Consider the following 12,636-nt stretch of genomic DNA (forward strand, 5'->3'; position numbering starts at 1 on the left):
TTTTCCTTGGCAGCGCTCGAGGCTGTGCGCACTGTAATTCCAGATAAGAAGCTGCAGAAATCTGGTGTTTTATAGGAAGTTGTGCAGCACCAAATAAATAAAAATAAATAACTATCATCTTATCGTTTATGATGCAGAATGACAAAAAGATTTATCTCAGGCTTTTGGATGTTCATAAAGTGGCAAACGAGGTCTTTTTGGTTAAGTCCTGGAGGAAAATATGGTCCGGTCCAGTTTGTGCAGCACCAAGTTAGATGTATAACGGACATGAAACAACAGTAAAAACGGATAATAAAATCCGTTCTGCACTGAAACTAAATCAAATAAAACTCGCTTAACAACTTTGTAAAGTTTTAGTTTCGTCTGTTTTTATTTAATTTGCTTATTTTTGTCACTAGAAAACAACGATGATTTTTTTAGTTGACCATCTAAACGGGTTCAGGAGATAAAAGCTACCATGACGACATTTTGACTCTCATCTTTGATCTGTTGATGCGAGCTAGTTTACAAATCAGACCCCTTATCCTCCCTCCAGAAGGTCATTATGCTCTCTGATGTTCGATCACATGACATCCACAGTTAAGGGCTCCTCGGATGAGAACTCCAGGATTTTTGTTCCCAGGAAGTCTGAGAACCGTCATCAGAGTTTGAATTTTCTCTTATATAACGAAGAAAAGCAGCTGAGAAGTTTTAGTTCTTGAGTCGGTTAAGAGACGCTTTGTGCTTTCTGATTCTTACCAACTGGTCAAAATTTCATCTGAGATGACTTGTTTGACTCGCTCCGATTGATGTTTCGTTGTCTACTTGGGACGATCACAAACCTGCCTCCTCTGGGTTCCATGTGGAGTCAGGAGATTGAGATGCCCCGCCTCCGTCTGGGACCATCTGTCCCGTAGGAGGCATTGGGGTCACTGGGTGAACTGGTCACAGATCAGTGGCGTGTCCGGATCTTTTATAACGGGGTGGCCCAGGTGAGGCACAACTTTGTGCATGGGTGGCACCATTGGTTATGCTTTTTTTTTTTGTTTTACCCCCAAGCCTTTTGTGGACAATGAAAAGCCTGTTTAAAGGTAAATTAGTGCGTTGGCACCTGGGGTGGCCAATCAGATTCCAAGGGTGGCATGTGCCACCCCAGGCCGCTCCCTGGACACGCCCCTGTCACAGATGGAGCTCTTATAGTTCAGCTTCTTTAAGTAACATGTATGTAGGGTTAAATGTGTGGAAGCACAATAATAAAGAACAAAACAGTAAATAACTCAAATATGGAGTTGTAACTGTGTGTGTGTGTGTTTTTCAGAATCCCACTGGTGTGTACACTGGTTTCATCAAAGTCACGATGGATTTGCGGAGGCCGGTGACGGTGCGAGGGGGTCAGAAAGGTCCAGGAGTAGCCGTGATGCAGGAGGCCTTCTATCTGCCCCGCGGAGTCATCAACACCCTCCACATTAGCTCGGAGAACACTGTCAAACAGGTGGCGAACCCACGAAAACACACATCAGCTCGGTTTGAACCTCACAGCCAGCTGGAGAAGCTAATTAGGATGTGGTGACACACTGGATGAACTCGGGGAGGGGTTAGGGTGGGTTCATCTGCTCTGCAGGCACAGAAAGATCAGATATGTATTTGGCAGCTGCTGCTTGCTGGAGCTCTTGAAATTAGATGGGGAAAAATACACCGTCGTCACCATGGCAACCTGAACTCTTATCATCTCGTCCCTGTTTTGTTTGCACAGTTTGATGGATTCAGCTTCAGCAGGAGTCACACATATGAATCTGTTTTGTGTGTTCAGGTGATCGTCGCCCTGTTGAACAAGTTTACCGTAGCAGACAACCCGGCGAAGTACGCCCTGTACAAGCGCTACCGCCGAGAGGAGCAGGGTAAGTCTCTGCCGGTATCCACGGCGACGCGGCCTCATGCCGCTCATGCCTCTCTCATGTGGGACGCTTTGGCACCGGCACAATAACCCCAGCATCTCTGTGTGTCCGTGTGAAGGCCTCACCCTCGTCTTCACGATGACACCAGGGATACCCAGGAATACACACACACACACACACACACACACACACACACACACACACACACACACACACACACACACACACACACACACAGAGGGTAAATCAGCAGCTGCTGCAGGATTTCACAGATTAAGTTTCAGTCTAGTTGAGCATTCAGAGAGGAGACACTCCATCAGCCACAGACGTTAATTTAAACTTAAAAACAGCAATAAAACCCTCCGTTTGAAGTCATTTCATCGCCGAATACTTGTTTTCGCTCTCGTCTGGTTTAGTTTGCATGGGTTACTGCCGGCTAATTGGAGTTGGCGTCTAGACACGGGTCTGACAGCAGATGTAAAGCTTTTATTTGGCTTTTTTATGAGGAAAACTCTGTTTTCTGTTGAACTTTGGTGTGGACGTATCTTCTTCTTCCTGAGGGATTGTATTGTTGACGTCTTTAAAACGGCTCAAATCTGCTAAATTTCACAACACTTCATGCGACGATGGTTTTCTAAACTTTTATACTGCTGCTGGTTTTGCTTTTCACGGTTATTTAGTCTTCTGTGCAAAAAATCACTAGCATCAACAAAACCTAGTGTCACGAGGGCAGTTTTCAAACTATAAACGGAGAAAAATTCAACAGAAACACCCAAACGTGTTGCTCTGATTGAAGTTGCACATCTCCACAATCTATGCATGCACTGTCTGGCCACTTTAATAATAATAATAATAATAATACATTTCATTTGCACTGCGCTTTACGTTAAAAATCTCAAAGCGCTTGCAGAAAAAATAAAAATAAATTGGGAACACCTTGCTAGTACCAGGTTGGACCCCCCTTTGCCTTCAGAACTGCCTTAATCCTTCGTGGCATAGATTCAGCAAGCTACTGGAAACATTCCTCAGGAATTCTGATCCATCGTCAGACCAGCCAACATTTTTCCAATCCTCTGTTGTCCATTTTTAGTGAGGCTGTGTGAATTGTAGCCTCAGTTTCCTGTTCTTAGCGGACAGGAGTGACACCTGGTGTGGTCTTCTGTTGCTGTAGCCCCTCTGCCTCAAGGTTCAACGTGTTGCTCTTTCAGAGATGCTCTTCTGTAGGGATGTGTATTAGATAGGGATGCACCGATGGATCGGCATTTGATCGTAATCGGCCGATAGCGCCCCTATCGGTTTTGATCGGAATTTTCAAAATAGATCAAAGCAAACCGATCAGGTAGGGTTGTCACGGTAACCGGTGTAGCGGTAAACCCCGGTAAAAAAAAGTTGACAATAATAATAACCGTCTTGTTTTTTAAAAAACTATATTATCTCGGTGGATTAGCGTGGCTGCGGTGTAGGGGCGGTGACCCTTACCAGCCACCGTATCATCGGCTGAAGTTGCCGGCGGCACATGCGCGCTTTGTTGTTTACAACAAAACTTTCTTGAAGCTAAAGCTGAAATAATGGTCAAAGGAGGAGACGGCAGCGCTCAGGACATTTATTATCCCTCAAAGAAGACAAAGTGGGAAGTACGGGCATATTTTAGATATTTGAAGAATGCCGAGGGACAGCTGATAGAAGACGATTATCCTGTTTGCAGCACGTGCAGAAAAAGTGTCTGTGAAAGGCAGCAACGCTTCAAATCTCATGACACATCTGCGTGGCCATCACCCACAACTCTACAGTCAACGCAAGGCAAGCTAACGTTAGCGTTTTAGCTAAAATGCGTGATCCGAGGATTTGGGTTGAGGGAGAATGCAACGAGTCGCTATATAAAGCAGCCGCAGCGCCGCTACCTGCATATAAACCGTGTCGCGGACACCGCCATGTTGAAATGACGCTATGCATTACGGGGCTCCCAGGGGCCGATAAGAGTTGGTCTCTCTCCGAGAATAATTATGAATTTAACAACGATTACTGCCTGATGACATTTTCCCACATCTGCAAAGCTCACTGGAAGGACACAAACCGAGGACAATATTTTCCTGATACAGGGTTTATTACTCAAGTAAGGGTAAAAAAGTATCTGATTAGAAGTATACTTGAGTACTGAGTATCATCTGGTCTAATATTTTTAAAATGATGACATCAAACAGACATAAAATAAGAAGTTATGGGCAAATATTGGTATTTTAAAGACTAAAGGGGAAAAAATGTAAACAAATAAACAACATAATTACAAAATAACACATTTTAGGCAAAATTTAGACACAAACTGAGGACAATATTTCCTGACATACAGGGTTTATTTAATTGTGTGAAAATGTAGCAAGTTTAAAAAAAATACCGTGATAATACCGAAAACCGTGGTAATTTTGGTCACAATAACCCTGAGGTTAAATTTTCACACCGTGACAACCCTAATACAGACCATTTTAGAATAGGTTACATTTCCTTTATTCCCAGATTATGTAGTTTGTAGCACTCATTATAATGTTGTAGAAAATTTCTGGCCAATCCACGTGATCGGTATCGGTGATCAGCATTCTTTGATATCGGTATCGGTGATCGGCAGCAAAAAACCTGATCGGTGCATCCCTAGTATTAGAGGATGTTTGGGCGATACAGTTCGTACCTCGATACGGGGAGACGATACGGTCTGTCACGGTATATTGCGACGCATTCAGTCAGGACGTTATTAGGGATTTTTTTAGACTGAATTTACTGTAGGAAAATTTAATAAACTGTCCAAACTGATACTTACAGTAACATGAGGTATCTGAACCATAATAGAAGGATTTACATTTGAATGGTGGAAACAAAACCCGTTGTACACTGCTGCCAACTAGCGGTCGGCGTTTGAATTGCACCAAAAGAAAAAATAATACAAATGTTTGCATGTAAATTCTTCCAAAAATGAGATTAACGGCTTTTGAATGTCGATATAAAATTGCAGGACAAAAATATGGTGATATTTTGCCATATTGATATTTTCTAACATCCCTACTCTTCTGCCTACCTTGGTTTTAACGAGTAGTTATGTGACCTTTCTACCAGCTCGAACCAGTCTGGCCATTCTCCTCTGACCTCTGGCATCAACGCCAGCAGAACTGCTGCTCACTGGATGTTTCCCTTTTTTGGACCATTCTCTGTAAACCCTAGAGATGGTTGTGTGTGACAATCCCAGCAGGTCTGCAGTTTCTGAGATACTCAGACCAGCCCGTCTGGCACCAACAACCATGTCGTGTTCAGGGTCACTTAGATCACCCTTCTTCCCCGTTCTTAAGCTCGGTTTGAACTGCAGCGGATCGTCTCGACCATGTCTTCATGCCTAAAGGCGTTGAGTTGCCACCGTGTGAGTGGCTGATTAGTCATTTATGTTAACGAGCAGTTGGACAGGTGAACCCAATTAAGTGGTGTGCATGTGTGTGTGTGTGTGTGTGTGTGTGCGCGCGCGCGTGTGTGTGTGTGTGTGTGTGTTACTACAAGTTGGGATTAATTTGAGATGATTTTAAGTAAGATTCATCCCACCTGGGCTCACCATACCAGCCTGCAGAGGCGTGACCAAGTCACAAGTCTTTCCAGTCGAATCTTGAGTCTAGTCAAGACAAAGTCAAAGAGAATCAAGTCCAAAGTCAATGATGTGGAAGTCCAAGTCAAGTCCAAGTCCTTAACTTTTAATTTTCAAGTCATAATCAAGTCATCTCTCCAACTTCTATTTAATGACGATGATAATAAATAAATTGCTTCATTTATTTGCTCAAACAGCTGAAAGTGCAACTGAAACAAAGTTCTGCTGCATTTAACAGTAAATCAAACCCAGAACCAAGAATGTCTGTGAAGGTTCTCAGTCATCCAGGTCATTGTAGTCTAATGAGCTTTGAAAGAAAAGCGTCTGGACTTCTTTGAGTTGCTTGGAGACGTTTCACCTCTCATCCGAGAGGCTTCTTCAGTTCTAAGGTCAAATGGTGGAGAGTCCCAGATTTAAACCCAGTGGGAGTTTCCCCCCGAAGAGGGAACAAAAGACCCCCCGATGATCTTCTACAAGCAACTCAAAGAAGTCCAGACGCTTTTCTTTCAAAGCTCATTAGACCAGAACCAAGAATCATTTATGATTTTTGTCCACGTCGGGCCACTTTTGTGCTAAAATATCAGATATGCTCAAGTCATAATGAAGTCAACAGATGCAAGTCAATTCAAGTCGCAAGTCATTGGCGTTCAAGTCCGAGTCAAGTCGTAAGTCTTTATAGATTTTATCAAGTCAAGTCAGAAGTTATTAAAATAATGACTCAAGTCCAAGTCATGTGACTCGAGTCCACACCTCTGCCAGACTGGACCTGACAAACCTTTTTATGGTTCTGATCAAGAGTTTAAGGACTCTTGTAAATTACAGAGTGTTGACGAGCTGCTGCTGCTCGTCCTTTCAGCTTTCTCTTGTGTGTGTTGATGTGAACACCGTGTAGAAACGTGCACGTGTGTGTGTGTGTTCTGCAGTGTACGTGTGCAAGCTGGCAGATGGCGAGAAGCCGTTGTTTCTGCGTCTGTTGGCGGGACCCAACTCAGACGTTCTCAGCTTCGTTCTGAGGGAGCAGCAGACCGGAGAAGTGATGGTAAAGTGGATTTAGCCTTGGAGTAAGTTCATGAACAAACTACTTCTGCTTCATCCGGGTTTGATCTCTCCTTTTCTCCTCAGTGGGACGCCTTCTCCATCCCAGAGCTGTGCAACTTCCTGAAAATACTCGACAAAGAGGAGGAGGAGCAGAAGGAGGCGATAGTTCGTCGTTACGGAGCGTACAGACAGAGACTCGAGGAGGCTCTGAGGGAGGTTAGAGGACCTTAGAGGATTGAGTTTTTGTGAAACAGGACCGCTGCTCCTCACAGAGACACACGAGGTGCTTTTACTCCACTCTGTCCTCCTCGTTGGAGAAATGTGATTTATTTTTTTTGGGTGGAGGGAGGATGTAAAGCAGAGGAGGAACGGAGGATGGAGAAGAGGACAAGAAAAAGTGATGAGGACTCATGAAGGACAGATAACAGAATGAATGGACAGGATTGTTAAACCGCCTGCAGACACCAAAGATTCATCAGCTGTGCCATATTCAGTCATTCATTCATCTGATATTTTCATCCATCCATCCTTCTCTTCTTTCTTTTCTGCAGTCACATCTGATTCCTCTTTCATGTTTTAATCTAGTCAAATTGCCATATTTTGTTTTGTTTTTTAATTCAATCCTTTTTTCTTTTAACAGTTTGTACATATTTTTTCCTAATTTATATGGGTGAAGCTTTATATAACTTTTGTCTTTTTTTCAGAAGTCTTATTTTACTATAAAATAAACTGTTTTTGACACAGAGAATATGCTGTGAAAACCTTTAATCGAGGCATTGATACAGACAACAAGACGATGTGCGGGTTCTTGCTGGTTTTTATCAGATTTTGCAGAATAAAAAATGAGTCAGAAAATTTAATTTCAATTTATAATTTCAGTTACAGAAGTTGACAAAGTTTTATAGTTGATTCATTTCTCTTTAATAACTGGAAAGCTGTGGAATATTTATGGTTTAAGGGGATTAATTAACATGTATGGAGTACCAAATGTGCCAAATTTATTTTATTTTTCCTTGTAATCAGAACGCTTATTTGTTCTAAATGTCTGCAACTTTATTAGCATAAACTATAAGATATTTTTAATTAAGATAAAGATCCTGATGCATTAAAAACTAGGGGCTTTAAATAAATAGTATTTTTATTACATGTTTTCATTTTGGTCATTTGTATAATTTTTTTAATTATTTATAAAAATTGTAATTTCTTATATAATATTTTTATCATATCTTGTTTTCATTACTGAAAGATCATTGGCTTTTTTTCCATCCACCATCTCAGTAACAGTTTGTCTACGTTTTCGTATGTATGGATTATAGAACTATATTTAGAATAATTGTCATTTATGTTTTAATGTGTTCGTTGACATCTTAGCGGCATATTAGTTTTGGCACATTTCCGACTCCATAAATGTCAGTTTGAAGTTTAATCAAAGTGAAAAAGGTACAAAAACATCACATTTTGGTTTAAATGTGTCTTAAAACCCAGATTTTAAATGTGGATACTGGCACGTGGTGAGCAAGGTTGATGTGCAAAGATGGTCAGAGCACCAAGAGTTAGTTTTAAGTGGTTGGATGGAAGGTGTTGACGTGGTTTTAGTAAGCGTGACCCAGAGGAAGGAGGTGTTACTGGTTTTCTGGAAGTCCTCAGAGCGATTTAGAGGAGGAACATTAGATCTAAGAAAGACAAAAAGCAGAATAAATGTTGTCATTGTGGCCTTGAGGATGGGATCCTACACTCATGGAGGCTCCTTTAGTTTTTATCTGAGAGGACAGGAGGTCTGTGAGTTCAGATAGCTGCTGAGAACAGTGAGCAAAAGTGGCTGCGTTGTCCTGCTTGCTGTTTAGTCTGCTCTGTCTGAAGCGCACATTGTCTGAACCCTTATCTGGGTTTCTGCTGCATGAAAGGAGATGTTCCAGAGGAAGTGCAAAGGAAGATTTCAGCTAGTGAACAAGAAGGTGCAAAAGTTCAGTTTTTGTGCAGCTGGATGTGGCTGCAACTAAATACACAAATATATGCATTTCACTACATATGTTGTTGTTTACTTTGTAAAGAAGGTTGCTTTATAGTAAAAAAAAATCTGCCTTTTGGGCATTTTGTCAGCATATAATTAGATATTCGAGAAAACCGCTGTGATTCTGTCAAAGTGAAGAGTAGGACAATCATTTAGGAATAAACCAAACTGTTGGATATTTGAGAGTTAATGAGAATGTTGTTTGTGCTGCTGCTGCTGAATGATGATGAACTGATGGTGGTGCAGTACGGCTGTCCAATGTCGCCCTCTAGTGGTCTAAAATAGCAACTACTTTCTCTGTGTCAAACGTGCATCGTTTCTGATGTTTTTGTTTGCTAAAACCAAAGATATTTTTGTTTTGTTGCCTGGAGCAAAATGAAACGAGAAGCCTCTTCCCGAATGGAGGATAAATACATGTTTAGAGTTTTATTCAACCTGGATTTATTCTATCAAACACTGGGTTCGTTTTATGGGAGCAAAACTTGCAATGATTTGACTCCCAACAAGCAGCTGAATGGAAATGGCTAATGATGAAGCCATGTTGTTGTTGTTGTTGTTTGTGGATTTTATAAACAACTGAAGGCTGCTTGTGTCAACGTGGGGATTTTGGGGGCACTTTAAGGAAGATGGCAGGATTTAGATTTTAATTTTTCTGCTCTACTGTCATGCTGTACTTTATTTTTGTTTACACAATGATCTGATTTACCGAGCCTCGCGTTTAGCTTCACGCTGTTCTGGTGTCGCTAACGTGAGTGACGGAGCGTTTTTATTTCCTTTTTTGTTCAAATGTATCTGTGAAATGTTTGTCTGTTTCTGGAACACGCCGACTTCTGGGCAGTTCAGCTTAAAGTAAAGAAAATCAGATGTTTGGAAAATCGTTCTGGGTCGTTATTGTTTGGAAAAACTCTCCGGAGCTGTCGGTGACGCTGATGTGAAACAGATCATTTACGGTTTTGTTATTAAAACCTTTAAGCCATTAGATTAACTAAAATATTTTTATGGTACAAGCTCAACTGTGAGTAAAACACAATATCCAGTTAGAAATATTATATTTGGTAAAAATGTTGTTGATGCATAAAAACTTTAACCCACAATTTAGAAATTATATATATTTAATAGAAGTGACGCAAAGAGACGATGTGACTTTTTTATAGTAACATGTTTAATTGTGTCCACGATCATTCAGGTTTTTAAATCGGACTTAAAGAAGGTGGATGTAGCACACCTGAAGCAACACGACGGGTTCGACCGGGAGGGAAAACGAGCAATTCGGAGGAAATTCTTCATCAGTTTGTGTAAAATTAGCAATCCTCGTAGTTGATTTCATCTTAAGCGAGACTGAACAGCATCAGCTTTAATTTCATGATGAAGAGCAGATGTGGCCAAACGGCTCCGTGCCCTCTGATGTTTTGACTTTATTAGCCTCAGGCTGAACATGTGGAAAAGCAGGGATCGTCAGATTCATGCCACATGTGATTCTTTGATGGGGTTAGAGTAAAAACAGTTTTTTCCATCTCATGTTGGAATGAATGGCAGCGACAGAAGAGTGGATTCATGTCCGGAGCTCCAGCCGTGCCTTGCTGATATTTAACCACACAAATAAAACCTGAAGATGATTTCTGTGTGTCTTTTCTCTCCGTCTTTTCCTTTTAGGGGTTTTGTTTGCATCCAAGGAGAGTTCAGCTGTTTAAACAGGGAAACAAAATATTTTAATGTTAGTTTGATCTAATGTATTCTTTAGGTTTTAGTAAGGTGTAAAATGTTCTCGGATGGTTTATTTTTTCAAGTGCTAACAGAACCAGACTTTGTTTTCTTCCTCTACTTTTCTACAGAAGCAAAAGTTCATCCCTGCCTCTTCTTTAAGTACCGGTCAGAGTGATTTTAATGGGTTCACTCAGTGAATTGTTGGTGATCCGAGGTTGTTGGCACGAGTCCCGTTTGGACCAGATGCTGCAGCTCCCCCCCACCTGCCCCCGGTTTGACCCCAGTTCCTCTGGTGTTGCTCAACTCTCAAATCCTGCAACACGTCAAGCTTTCAACACATAAACCGGATGTGCTGTCAAAGTAAAAGTTTGGAGTGGACGGTTTGACCTTTCAGTGGTTGCTGGCTCTTTTAATTCGAGACTGATGTCATTTTTTACTTTTAGATAACACTTTAACTAGATGAGCTGAGATGCAAGTTAAGCCTAATTTATAATTCTCCGTCCATCTGCGTCGGTGGGGAGACACACAACGCCGTTGTGCGTCGGAAACAGCTCTCCGACGGGCTCGCAGAGGGAAACGGGGGAGTCCGAGAGCAATGTCTCTGCCATTTCGTGTCTCTTCCTCGCGAAGCCGATGGAGAAGTATAAATCAGACAAACGCGCTTCAAAGCTACTTTAGTTTGAAGGGCAATACCGGAAATGCTGTTTTCCGGTTGCGTTAGCTTCACGGTTCTTATGCAGCACGTCTTCCGTCCGCATCTCCTCACACCTGACGCTCATCTGGGGCTTTGTCGTGTCTAACTCGGATATGTAAGTTTGAAACTTTCCCGCTGTTGTTTCCCAGATTAAACCGTTTGGTGCACTTTAGCTCAGCTGACCTTTGAAGCTCTTAAACGTGCTCGTGCGCAAGTTGGAAGACGAGCAAAGATGTTTATGTTTATTTATTCAGCAGACGCTTTTATCCAAAGCGACTTACAGTTTATAACCTATAGGGCATGTTGTGATCTGTGGGGGAAACCGGAGTACCCGGAGGAAACCCACGCATGCATGGGGAGAACACGCAACTCCACGCAGAAAGGCCGCAGCCGAGTTTCGAACCTGCAACCTTCGTGCTGCGCGGCAACAGTGCTGCTAACAACTGCGCCACCATGCGTCTAGATGTAGCTAAATTCATAACGATTTTACTCCGCAAACCTAAACGCTTTCGAGACGTTAGCTGGTGGAGTTTTAGATTTAAAGCAACATTATTACGGTAACAGCGTTGCGCATGACTCTAAAGTTAATAAAACGAAGTAAATGCCAAGTTCAAGTCCCACAAGTTGGTGTGAAATTTGTTCTCTGGATTGGGTATCATTAAAGTGACTGTGTGTAATTTCCCTGGCGATAGGGGGCAGTGCACACCTAAGTCATTGCAAGCATTATTTTTGTGTTCAAGTAAGACCTCACCAATGGATGGCCATTAGGGTCAAAAATCCCTGGGAGTGCAACCTCCAGCAAAAGCACATCAGACTCCCTTTCATCACAGGCGATGAGTGAAGAGGTAAATGTGTAAAACAAATTGTTTATTATTGTTGAACGTGTTGTAACCTTTTTTTTTTTTTTTTTTTTTTTACAAATTATTAAATGTGTTTTGTCCTCTCGAGCTTCCATAGAGGGAAACATGGCATCCAAAATAGCATCACCCAGAGACTTAGTGTTTCTCAGTGTCAAGGCGCCTTGCTTACGAGGACACGGTCCTTCCTTGGTCAAAGAAAACGGTTAAATGGAACAGACTTGCATCACGTGACCATGACTTCCACGGCGGTTATGCAACGTTACGTGGCACAGGAGGTAACGTTATATTTTATACGTATTCGTTTCAATATAAATATATTACAAGACTTTCACTTTTTAAATTGTGTATATGTTTATTAAATAAAAAGTGAGTTACTACCCACTAGCCAAAGAAGCTGCAACTACTAAGCAACTAGCCAACCATAGATGACCTCTTTTGATCTAAAAAAAAAAACTTTTTAAATTAGATGAATTACTTTAAAATTGGAAAATTGTCCCCGAAGTAGCTGCCGGCTTCTGATCCGCCATCCTTTTGAAAATACCGCGATGTATTCTGGGTAATTTTTGACCAAGGCTAGGCTACAAGACACCTCCCATGTATTCTCGCTCAGCTAGCTAAACGGCTAACAAACTGAGAACACACGCCTCGGTAGAACATGAACATTGGAACTCGTCTTGGCGGCTCCTGGTGACGTATCTCCTAGGCGACCGGGGCGGGGCCAAGACATCAAGGCAATGTTCCTTGGCATTGAGAAACACCCTCACCCCCAAATTCCACTACCTCCGCTCCGCTGCGCTCCGCTCCGACACGAACGCCGGAGCAAAATCGGTCCCGTTCTA

The 12,636-nt window shown here is 42.0% G+C and overlaps 2 protein-coding genes across 2 annotated transcripts in view; both read left to right on the forward strand.

The window, feature by feature from the left end:
* rassf3 (Ras association domain family member 3) overlaps positions 1-6,990 on the forward strand; it is a 101,362-nt gene extending 94,372 nt beyond the window's left edge. Inside the window, exons 4-7 of the mRNA XM_015962247.3 lie at positions 1,298-1,471; positions 1,790-1,877; positions 6,414-6,529; positions 6,613-6,990. Of these exons, the coding sequence (XP_015817733.1) occupies positions 1,298-1,471; positions 1,790-1,877; positions 6,414-6,529; positions 6,613-6,759 (525 nt within the window). The 3' untranslated portion in view covers positions 6,760-6,990. The remainder of the gene's footprint in view (positions 1-1,297; positions 1,472-1,789; positions 1,878-6,413; positions 6,530-6,612) is intronic.
* A 3,962-nt stretch (positions 6,991-10,952) lies between these two features.
* Positions 10,953-12,636, forward strand: part of zgc:194209 (adipocyte plasma membrane-associated protein) — a 41,722-nt gene continuing 40,038 nt past the window's right edge. Inside the window, exon 1 of the mRNA XM_054739882.2 lies at positions 10,953-11,052. Within this exon, the coding sequence (XP_054595857.1) occupies positions 11,051-11,052 (2 nt within the window). The 5' untranslated portion in view covers positions 10,953-11,050. The remainder of the gene's footprint in view (positions 11,053-12,636) is intronic.

This window comes from Nothobranchius furzeri, chromosome 1 (assembly GCF_043380555.1).
Source record: "Nothobranchius furzeri strain GRZ-AD chromosome 1, NfurGRZ-RIMD1, whole genome shotgun sequence".
NCBI lineage: Eukaryota > Metazoa > Chordata > Actinopteri > Cyprinodontiformes > Nothobranchiidae > Nothobranchius > Nothobranchius furzeri.